The sequence below is a fragment of the Cinclus cinclus genome, chromosome 13 (genome assembly GCF_963662255.1).
Source record: "Cinclus cinclus chromosome 13, bCinCin1.1, whole genome shotgun sequence".
Lineage (NCBI taxonomy): Eukaryota > Metazoa > Chordata > Aves > Passeriformes > Cinclidae > Cinclus > Cinclus cinclus.
The window spans coordinates 12,765,461-12,777,858 of record NC_085058.1 but is presented as its reverse complement, the minus strand read 5'-3'; the positions used below and the strand labels follow the sequence as shown (position 1 = coordinate 12,777,858).

At 38.3% G+C, this 12,398-nt stretch overlaps 1 protein-coding gene across 2 annotated transcripts in view; it reads right to left on the bottom strand.

The window, feature by feature from the left end:
• Nucleotides 1-7,575: 7,575 nt before the first annotated feature.
• EFL1 (elongation factor like GTPase 1) overlaps nt 7,576-12,398 on the bottom strand; it is a 64,928-nt gene continuing 60,105 nt past the window's right edge. For both annotated transcript variants that reach the window (XM_062501368.1, XM_062501369.1), the window contains one exon: nt 7,576-8,105. In XM_062501368.1, coding sequence (XP_062357352.1) covers nt 7,917-8,105 — 189 coding nt within the window. In that variant the 3' untranslated portion in view covers nt 7,576-7,916. The remainder of the gene's footprint in view (nt 8,106-12,398) is intronic.

Here is a 12,398-nt window from a genome sequence, read left to right as displayed (position 1 = left end):
TCTTCCAGAACACCAGGATCATTTATTTTTATTTTCTTCTGAACAAACAAAGAAAGCCCACGGTTGTTTCTTTAGCTGGAATGTGAATGTAAAAAATCAGTTTCTTCTTCCTGGGTAGTTCAGCGTGTGCTCACTTTGCAGCTCATCTGTGAGGGTGAGAGCAGTGCTGCAGCCCCACCAGCTGATCTGGGGATGTGATCCATTAGAGAACCATCCTGCCCTGCGGGACCAAACACAGGGTATGTATGGAAGGCTGCACGAATTAATGCTGCAAAGACCGGTAATGACTTCTGATTAGATAATATAAGACATCTCTGAGCAATCAGCACAGAAAAAAAACATCCCAGTTATGCCACCAGTTCCTCCACTGCTACACGATTCACAGCTCATGCATTTCCCCAAGTACGCGTCTCGTTTTTTAAACACTGTACAGCAAAATCTGAGTGTTCAGAAAGATATTTGGCAGGGCAGAATGAGAAAATACACTTTTTACTGACATGGAGAGTTCCTGGGATGTTCTCCCCTATTTTGATATCTCCAGAGAAAAGCAGCATGCTCTTTGAGAGTTTCACTGGAAGTCAGTGATGAATATCATCACCAAGAAGTCTGAAACAGCAGTATCAGAAAGAAAATATGGCACAACAGAGGAAGCCCCCATCTTTGCCTTGAAAATACACCTATAACTCGTAAGATTTGGTTATATCCATGGAGTAAAAGTGATAGAAAATAAACTAGCTCCCCTTACTTTGCTGCAATTCCAAAAAGAAGCTTTTTAGAGTATAACAACATAAAACCAACATAGCTCAAAGTCATGGAAAATATCTTTTGATTTCACAATTAACAAACGTTGCAAAACTTCAATCTCTTAAATATCAGAAAATCATTATTTTTGCTAACCTCTGTAACAACTCCATCAACCTTTTCAAAATAATGTTTCCTGTAGCAAAAAGGCCTTTTTTACTTACCAAATTCTTATTTTCTCTTCTATAATCTTACCTCTGGTTGCATAAATGTCAAAAGTGAAGTTTGCCCATTTATCCAGTAATCATCTTTCTCTCTTCAGCTCTGATAACTGCTTCATCTGCAACAGCATTTATTGTCAACAAAAGCAGAGTAAAAAGCTTATTCAACGACTTTTTTTTGCCCTTCCATTACTTACTCGGGATGATTAAATCTGATCTGGCGTAATTTCAGATCAATTTTTACATCTGAAATATCAAATATAACAAGTTGCCATTTCTCTCCCTTTTGTTGGAGCACTGATTAATTTTGTTATGCAAGACTTAAAACATTTAATCTTTCTCTCTGTGAAAAGAAGAATGGTCAATTCACAGGAGCGGGTGAGAAGAGAGCCCCAGTTCACTTTGCAGGGTATCCCTCACCCAGACACACACACACTTCAGCCTGAGCACTTCAAGGAAGTGATGATTTGAGATTTCCTCAGTAAAAGCACAGCACACACACACTGGCTTGCTGAGGGCTAAGGGAAGGCTGTATCATGAGAAAATCTTCAAAAAGTGAAATCCAAGGTCAAAAAATGAAAATAGAAGAAATTTTTCCTTAAACATTTACACTGATAAAAAGCAGGGGTAACTCAGCACACATTGAGCAAAGAGGGAAGAATCAAGACTGGCATTTCTCTCCACAAGAGCTCCATATTTTAGCAGATTTACTGTCAGCCTCCAGCCCTTCTACTTTGGATCACAGACTCAAATCAAGAATCAGATCTAGGGAAAAAGGCATCAGTTCAGACTATTAGCAGCTCTTTGTTTTATAAAGTGACCAATGTTTCCAAAGGATGCAACATCTTTGCTTTTTCAATAAGGATTTTGCAAGAAACTTATCTGCAATGAAAAAAATACACTTCATAAAAAGTATTACAAAAGTCATTTTTACAGTTACAGTAAAAGACCACAACACAGACATTAAGAGTCTGTCCCTCAAAACCACAGGTCTTTCATTTACTTGGTGGTTTGGGATTTTTTGTTTGTTGTTTTTAAAGTAAAATACTATATTTGGGGGCTCTTGTATGCATTTGTTTTTTCTGCCATCATGGTGAAGCTGCAAACATTGTCATGTTTTTCTCTAATTTGGTGCCAACATCAAACTGGAAACTTTTTTTTTTAAATGAAAACCGAGATTCTGATGAAATACAAGACCTGTGGTTTTTAGGAAAAACAAAGTATCATAAGATTTGTCAAAAAAACACAGGGTTGGCAACAGTAACAATCTTATGTACAGTAGCCTGCTATTTATAGGTGCATTCACAAGCTTGCAGACATATTTCTGCTCTCCAGTAACAAACCTAGGAAGAAAAAAGGCTCAGCAGTAATTATCACAGATACCTGTCACGTTTTAAGTCAAGAACAGAACGAAAGCAGCACAAAACCCAGATCCTCACCTGGCATAAATGAAACAACTGCAGTCACATAAACAACAAACCACACAAAACGAGATTCTGGTCCTAAAACTCTGTAGAAATCCTAAAAAAATCCTAGTCCTAAAATCCAAAGGCTCGGCTGCATCACAAAGAGCACTTCCATGTAATGGGCAGCAAAGGAGGGATGTACATTCCTCTCTGTATCCAGGGGTCCCTCTGCCTCACCAGTGTCTCTGACACCGTACATGAGATTTTCATACTCCTCGGTGACTGCAACTGCTCGCTAACTTCCTTCACTGAACAGCTCCTTTGCTCCTTACAAGCTGAGGTTTAAGTTAATACCCACCTCCTCTGGCCCCTGCTCTCCTGTGGCTGCCAGCTCACAGGACACCTCTGGGGGTTAGCACAACCCCACAGCAAGGACTGGGGAATGTGACTCCTTTTTTCGTTGTCTATGAGTGTTTCACACGTAATACGACAATGAAACTTGAGTTTGCTCAAGTCCAAACTCCTAATATCAATACTAAATCTGTTTATACACAAAAGCAAGGAAACCTTTCAGACATATTTAGACGATTCAGCTGTCTGACTGTTTTTGAGTTACCTATGAAGAAATGCATAGCATAGTTCTTTCTAACCAGAGAAATGTGTTGCCTGCAAGTTCCTGAGCAAAAGCAGAGCTCAGTTTGTCAGCCACCAAGTCTGTATACACAGTTAAGTAACTGAGACACAGTGATGTGAATCACAGTTTTAGTATTTTCTCTTTGGAAGAAATGATGCTGATAAGCTCAAGTACAAGTGACAGCTATCAGAGAGCAAGATGGTTACTGTACTTCCATTTTCTACAGCCCAAAGTGTGCCAGCCTAGGTTAGCAGAGGCTTCTTTATGTGCTCTGGGGTGTTTAACCAAGAAACACAAGAACAAAAGAATAATTAAGGAATTTCCTTTACAATATTCTCTTACTTGAGAAAGAATAAGTTCTTTAATTTCATGATGTTGGGCCTCCCACCTTCAGGCAGCCTCAGAACTGCATCCCCAATGGATCTCAGAACACCAACCCTGCAAAATATTCCTTTCAGTTCTTTAGGCTCCACCTGTCCCAGGAACAAGATTCAACAGAAGCCACAATTCACTGGGAGGTCCTGGCAGAAAAGGGATTGAAAAGGTCATTTAGAGCTGTTTTCTGTAGTCAGTGTAGCCAGGGAATTGCTGCTGCTGGGAATGCACAGCTCCCTTCCAACAAGCTTCCAAAACGATGAGCCTGCCACAGTCTTTTTATTGAAATTACAGGACAGCAAAGGAGACAGAGGCTCGTTTCTTCACATAGTCCTTCGCAGAAGCAAGGCTACACAGAAGGGCTTCTCTGCCTGTCAAGGCAGCCTATCTTCCATGGAGCACACTTGCACATTATCTATTATTGAACACTTCTAGCAATCTCATTATGCAATAAAAATAGTTCCTATAAAGGCATCTATGCAAGTGTGATGGGTTTTTTTCTACAACATTTTTACATTACTCTTCCAGCCTTCCCCTTTCACACCAGCTGCAGTCAAACTACTCGCTGGCCTTGATGTTTACAATGTTGGACTAGATTGGAACAGACTAGACATTGTTTTAACACAGGAAGGTTAATTTTAAATAACCTTCCTAAGCTGTTCATACTGCAAGACAAGCAACATTACAAGAAGACATGGATTCATAAATAGGATCAGCTTTCAATCCTCAGAGCAGTGGTAGCAGCACTTGTCATGAACACTCTGTGCCGAGTCTCCAGGGGAAGCGCAGCTTCAGCTGCCACTTGCACAGCTCCTCCTGTCAGTCATTCACACAAGCAATGCCAGCTCTTCCTACTGAAGAGCCCTGCTCTTCATCTCCTAAAGGTAAATGCTACCACGACAAGAGATGAAAGGCAGAAAATGCTCCACAGCATGCCTGCTACTGTATTTCAGCACCAGTTGGCTTTTGATGTATCTGTATCCCCCAGCAAATGAACCAGCCTTTGAAATTAGGCTGATTGTTATAACATCATCATTTAAAGGAGCCTTAGAAAGATTTAAGAAAAAACCCCAGGACTTACAGTCCCACACACATATTAGAGGCAACCAAAAACCACTACTTAAAGGCTTTTTTGAGGGATTTTTGTCATCTTAGTCTCCACTCCCACATGACTGACCTTGACTTTGCATCCTCCCTTTGAACAAAGCAGGAATAATATCTCAGAGTGCTCAGGAGATAAGTCTAGCCAAAAAGTTACACTGCTTTCAGATGCAGCAAAGGATTAGAAATCCTGAAGCTGTCATAGACTTTGTCAAGGCCTTTTAAAGCATAATTCAATCTGTCTCTTCCTCATGATCAACCTTCTTACAGGTCCACAAAGACCGTATTTAGGTAGCCTTGCATGATGACCACTCCAAACTATTTTCTTGAATCCTACAATGAAAAGACTGATGAATGATGTTTTCCAAATGCCATGAAAATATACTAAGTTAAAAAGGCCAGGGATCATTTTGTACTACCCCTCTGAATAGCCCGTTGCTTACTCCACAGCCACCTTTTTAGATTACACTGTGGGCTTTTTCTTCTATTTCAAGAAAGTTATAATCCAGAATTGTTGTTTTCATGAAAATATGGCAGAGGGGACAATGAACCATTAACTGTCATGGAATCAATGGAATCATCACTAAAGCCCAGAAGTTTCTTAAGACTTGTCTCTTAACTCTAAGGCATCTGCTACAGCACAAAAAAAACCAAAAAAACCCCCCAAAAAAATCAAAACAAACAAAAAAAAAACAAACAAAAAAACCCCACCAAAACCAACCAACCAACCAAACAAACAAAATAGCAGTTCACACTGGCATAAAACATTCAGAAAGCAGTGATATAACAGTGATTTATTCATTACCTTACTTATTACAGTGTAAAAGAACCATATGAAAAATTCTGGAAAGAGCTCTTCACATAAGGGAATAAGCCAGCACTGAACTGGAGATGATGAACAATCTTCCTTCCATTTGTAATTCCACCTGAGAAGATGCAGATTTTAGCTGTGCTCTATGGCCACTTCAATAAAAAAATCCTGTAACAGTACTGAATTCCCCTCCTCGTCAGGGGGCAGCAAACCTGTGTGAGCATGTAGGAAATGCAGGGCTTCTGACCAAAGTTTTATTTTGCTAATTATTATTTATTGTTATCCTTTTATACCAGCAGCTGTTCTGGGAGAAAAAAAATGCATCTAGATCTATCACTGGAGAACACTGAGACATGCCACTTTGTAAGGGTGAAGGACAAGGCTTTTACAAGGCCATGAAAATGCTAACAGGAAAACACTACTGAATTTTGCCTTTTTTTTTCTTTTTCCCCCAAATTCCAGAATCGGCAAGTTTTTACAAAGATAAGCGGTTTCAGTAAAAAGAAGTAAGATGATAATAAAAATATTCCTCTAAAGAACCAGTGGGGTGTTATACAGTTGGATCTTTGGTAAAATAGGAAATGAAGGAGCAGTGATGACAGGAAGAAAGGACAAATTAAATAAATAACAAAGCTCCTGTAGGAAAACCTCATCTATTGAAATAGAAAATGTCTGTCAAACAGCCCAAACCACACTATTTCATGGTATCCATTTTTTCCTCCCATTAGTCATGGTTTGCAGGAGTTTTATAACATGGAATGATGCATCTGTAAAAAACAAAACCTTTTCAGTTTATTAATAGGTGCTATAAAAATAAATACTAATTTTTATCTTATCTCCTTTTGAGTAGATCCAAAGCAGCACAAAACAAATCAGAAAGCACACACTCACAAGAGAGGATATGACTAAGCCACATTAAGTAGATAAGAGACCAAACTTCAGACACGCTGCTAAATCAAACTGGTGTTTACATGTAAATATTTTATCTTGCACGTAAACTTTTTGTCTCAACACCAGTAAGATCAGCAAGGCCTATACAGACAACTCACGTTAGTACTGGAAGTGTTTTCCTTCTCAGGGCTGTACTGAGGCAGCACATGGCAGATCCTGCACATCTGAGAAGTAAAACTGGTGAAGAACAACACCATGTGAAAAGTACACACTTTTTATCATTATCCCAACACACGTATGTATGGTTTAAAATAAGAGATTCTACTCCAAGGACCAATTTCAAAACTTTTTATGAATACCAAAGGACTATGTGCCAACATTACAACAGGTAGTAAAAAGCCCTCATCCCTGTTTTCATGACAGTCCTTCTCCTATACATGATGTAACAAAGAAAACCACACTCTCTTTTCTAGTCTCAACTCTTGGGTTTTCACAGGCAGTCTGGTATGAAGAAGAACCAAAATGAATCAGAAGCTATGTGAGAATTCAAACTATGCATTTAAAAAAACGGTGCTGACAAAATAATCCAGCTCATTCACATCCTCTCCTCCACATGCTCTTCTGTTTCTGCTTCCAAAGGAAACTAGCAAGAAGCACAGAAAAGTTTACACAGCATTCTGAACCAAAGTGAAGTTAGAAAGGAGAAACTCTAATAGAAGAAGCAAAACTATGAGACACCTTTCCTGAAGAATTTAGGTTGATATGATCAGGGCCAGGAGAAGTCACTTGAGCTCCCAATTCGAGTTCTGCTGCCAAGCCACACTGTGGGAGGTTTTAAGCAGACCTGCAAGCTTCTAGTCCCATCTGTAAATGGCACTTGTCTGGCACTAGGTTTAAAAATGAAAAAACGTTTCAGACAGATATATTTGAGGAAGCCCTCTCTAATCAAGAGCGCCGTTTTACTTCCAGAGTTTTCAAGTACAATGTGCTTTACTTCCTGCATAAAGTATGGGAAGAAAATTGATGTTCAGTTTCTCATTTCTATTGGAGATACTCAGTCCCCTCACCTAGTCTGTGGAAACTGAAGTTTCTAACACGCTGTGTTCTAAGGAGGAAAAGTAACACAAATCTTGCTCGGATTTTTGCAGTGCTGTCTTCCACATACGTTCTTTTTGCCATCTGATTTAAAGAAGTTATATTACTGCTTTAAAGAACTGCCTATATGAGGAATGGAGTAAAACAACTAGTTTAGAAATTCCTAATAGGTTAACATCTATTTACATATAGGTAACTATGAAAAGTATGGATAAGAAACAACTATATTATGGAAATTAATTTAAAAAACAGTCAAAACCATTAAAGAGCTAAATTCAGTGCATGGTTTATTTGCAAGAAGCTAGCTAACCAGCTCTTACTGTAATTACATGTGACAAATCAGAAAGAAATAAACTGAATTGGGAGTTCCTAATCCTTGTGACAGGACATTCAGTAGGGCATTAAATTTTAAAAATTGATACCAATTGCAGTGAATACGCCTCTATTTCATTTCAATAAAGAAATTATTTTCTCTGTACAAAAGTTGGAAAGGCTTAAGTTTATTAAAACATAAGCCACAGACAAAGCATATAAGAAAAGTGGTATCAAAGAACAAAGTCCAGCTGAAATCTTGCATCTGCTGCATATAAAACACTCCACCCACACTTAGCTGTGTCAGGAGAGAAAGGCAGCAGAGACAGCTACTTATTTCTGCTGAGAGTTCTTTGCTTCTCAGCATGCTCCACGATTTTTTCTTCCACATACAGCCCCTTTCTCTTTCTCACTGCATTCATGTACTTGCGGGCCTGGTTCTCTGAGTCTGCCTTCTCCCCAAAGTGCAAATATTCCTCCTCAGTCGTTGGGACCCAGAACGGATCACTTGAAATGATCTGCAAAAGCAAACAAACAAACTAAGTGTGAAGCAGTACAAAAGTTGATTAGCATACTTCAAGTAATCAACTGTTGAAGTACAGAAACAAAAGTAGAGCAGATCCAAGTTTTCTGGAGAGCCTGCAATTAACTGTGGAAGCAGAAAACAAGAGTTAAGACATACTCTGCAGCTCTTGCCCTAAGAAGCCCACGATAACTTTTCAAATTCAGCTGCAATTATCTGCACAGATTTTCTAAAAGCAATTTCACCTGCCTATCAGCAAACACCACCAAATAATGTTCAGAAAATTCTCAATTTTCAAGAGAGAACTCCTTATTTAGAATATTATCACACAACAACTGTACTAGAATTTGTCAGAACTGAAGATTTCTGTTCATTTCTGTGCCCTACGTTTTCAAATCCCAATCCTGAGCTGGACAGATGGTTTAAAAATCACTGTTTCTGGTTCTAATATATTTAGCAGAGCTGTTCTTGCAGCTTTGTAGCCCTCCTCTAGAACAGATTTTAGATCTAATGTGATCAGAGAATAACTGGACATGCTTTTATTTCCAGTTCACCCTATATTTCCCTTAGTTCTGGGACTACCATAGAGGGTATTACGAAGAACCCTAAAAATGAACATTAGGAAGGGGTGGAATTGGCCATATAGTGTTACCAGGTTCTACTGCAAATTCCAAAAATACTAATTTGACTTGATTATAGCTTTCCTCACAAGATGCAGTTACAGGTAATATATTTTTTACAAAAGAAACCAAAGGTAATACCATAATCATTTCTTGAACAAAATCCTCATGGAAAAAGCAATCCAGACAAGTATTAGTTACTGCAAGAATCACAACAGTTGTAACAACTGAGCATATTACTCTATAATACCTTCTGAAACATTAGCACTAGCACTAATAACTGACAAGGAGAGAACAAATTTTCCTAAATTACCAATTTTAGCTTAATGCTCTAAGCCTTTTCTACCGTTGCAAAATTTCTTCTACAAATCCTTTCAAATGCCATATGGTACTTCAACCTAAGCAGAATTTCCTAAAGCTCAGGTTACACAAACTAGCAAGAAGAGGAATTAAAAAATTATGACTGAAGATGGATGATTCGCCCCAGAAACACCGACAGTTGTGGAGTCCTAATTTAATACCTCACCCTATATAACTCCCAACACAACCACACAAATTGCACTTTATGGGGTGTTAGGAGAATGACTATGGCAGTCTAATTTGTATTAGGCAATACTGTATGCTCAATCTTGCAAAAATGAGATGTGAAGCTAAACTAACAAAAACACTTCTAGTTTGCTACAGTTAAGCACATGCATAGACTTGTTATAGTAAGTGGGTATTACTCGTGCTGAAAGTGACAGCCAATCTCAATTATTTACCAGGGAAAGACTAAGCATAGGGTTGTCTGGCTGAAAACCAAAAGCAAGTAGAGCTCAGAAATAAACTGTCTGAAACTCAGCTTCCCAAATTTTTTTGTGTTTATTTTTTACTATAAATGTAAGGACTGTCTAACCACAGAAGAATCTGCTTGAGTCATACTCACTCTGATGTCTTGCACAGGGCCTTATAACCAATGGATAGAAACTTAAAGGTGTTTCCTTGACAGCTTATATCAATAAAAAAAGAACAGTCCCCACTCTAGGATTTTGAAAGTTTCACTGTTATTTTATGAACTAGAAATACAGAAAAAGGGCAGTGAAGATTGCATGTTGACTTGATGAAGCTGTAGTGATACTCATCCTCAACACCATAATAATGAAAAGCTACCAGGGACTCCCCCTTTCATGATCTGCCTGAAGAGCTGAACAAACAAAATTTTCCAAGTGTAAGAACACATGAAAAAGGAAAGGTGATTCATGCTCAATGGATTTGCTTCAGACTGCACTACTGAGGGAGGTTATACAGCTACAAACTGCTAAGTTAAAGATTGTCACTATGCCCTTTGATGACTTTTCTTTAAAACTGGCAAGAAATGTAACACCTAGAAATTATGCCCGGAGAGAGAGAGTGAGACAGCGGTTCTTGAAGAATTAATATAACAGAGGAGTCCAAAAGTATACAAAATTGAACTTACAGATCTAATCTACCTGTAAATATTTAAGATACTGTAGTGATGGATGTTTAAGAAAATCCCCAGGTTTGAAAGACTGGCTCTTTCAATAATTGATGAAAGACATGCTCTGCTGAAGTTTTGTACTGGATATTTCTTCCACTGACAAGAGTTCTTTACGCTTCAACAGGTCTCAGGGAAGTCAACGTAACAGCAGGTTTAAATGTACTATTTAGTATTTATTAGCCACAGGGGTAAACCTATTTCAGCACAGGGTTACAGAATCCTAAGTGAACCTTGTACTGCTACATGATGTAGAGCAGTGCTGTAAAGAGGTTAATTAGGTTTCAAAGAAGTACCTCAGGAACTAGCTTGGCTTATCAACCTGCCTAAATAATTCAGCCACTACACATTGCTTCTAGAGCAAGATCTGGTAGCATCAGAAAATTTCTGTTAGTGTATCTGCACCTACCTAAATGGTGCAGATGCATTACAAAAGACAATTAATCAGCATGTGTTTCCATGCTGTGGTAAGCAATAGGAAAGAGGAACCTGGGCCATCATCTGCAACCCTATTATAACACACAGGGGTGTCACTGACACTGAGCCAAACAAAAAAGTAGCAAATTTTTCTTATTTAAAGTTCTTATCCTGTGAGTAAAGGCAAAGACACAAACTAGACTGCGCCTCTTTATTTATATCATATTCATGCATCAAGGGAAATGTTTATAGCAGGTGGCATCCATCATTCCCTGTGCTCTGTAAATACAGTGCAAGCATGCAAAAGAACAGTCCCAAAGCATTATCATCCATTTCCTTACAATGGGAACTGTCAGAATGGTGGGTCTGGGTTCCCTGGATTTAGAGCTAAGAAGCTTTTTAGGTCCTGAGTTATTGTTTGTAATCATGGGAACCACACAGGGAAGGTTCTGGAATTCATAACAGAAATTGAGTTTTTGTCTGCATGAAGCCAGTGATGAGTTAGATTCTAAATGGACAACTCCTTCTGGAATATGGTATAGTTATTTCACAGAAGGCATTTACTGTGGATCCTGAAAAATCCACAGGATCAAAGCAGAACAGACACCCAGAAACATTATTTATTCTATATTGCATGCCACTTTTAATTTAAAATTATTTAAATGTTTCCATGTATGTTTTGAGTACAAAACGAAAACATATAGCCTAAGACTCCCCTTAAAATCCAAAATGTGATAGCATCTTGACAACATTTTTTCAAACAAAATGCCTTCCACAGATGAAAAATCTTTAAGTGACTGAAGCAATTCAGTTAACTTTCTATCAAACATCTGCATCTCTCTGCCAGTGTGCTGTGTGTCTGGGAATCACTGAGCAGGGGGAAAAAGAAAATTACCACAGCTAAATCTTATGTCCCAAGTATAACAGACAATGTTAAGAGGCACTAATATTAGGAATAAGATTCTGTCAGACCAATGACATCACGGTGTTGTTAGCATTATGATAAAGCACTTCTTCAAATACCACTACACTGTCCGTGACTTGGACACTGGAAAATTCAGCACACCCTTTCTCCAGGAATTTTTCTAGGACTTGGGAATTTTTTCTTTTTAACAGCATGAACTAGCCAGTGGCCTGTGCTTATTTATTACTCAACACCAGAATTTCTGACAGGGGCAACATCAGCCTTAACTGCAAAGAGCCCAGCACAAACACGATTACTCCTCCAAGTGTACACAACAAAGTGCTTCCTCCTAAACACAGCTGAGTATTTCTATACATCTGCAAGGTTCTTCTGAAAGACATTTATTTTAAAAAGTGAACTATAAATCCAGATCCATGCAGTGGATCACTGGACCACCACTGAGTCTATTAGAAAACAAGCATTTTCTCTAAATGCAGCCATATAAAATGCAACACAGGAAAATTAATCAGTGCACAGCAGCTGATACAGTTCTTAAATCTGTTACTGCAAATACAATGCCTAAGTGATGGAAATGTTCCTATTAAAGGAGCATTGAAATTAAGGACCATTTAAAATTAATCTTCACTGATTTATTTTCTAGAAGTCTTGGGTGATAAAATTTGTTTAAAGTATGACTATAAGCATGCCCACAGAATTCCATTATGCTTAAAAGAAAAATAATAAGTCCCAGTCAAATACATGAAGTGTGTCCCATCACTCACTGCAGAACCCAATGTAGGTATAAATAAAACTGTTTATAATGTAGTCAGCTGGGATTAGGTATTTCAAAAG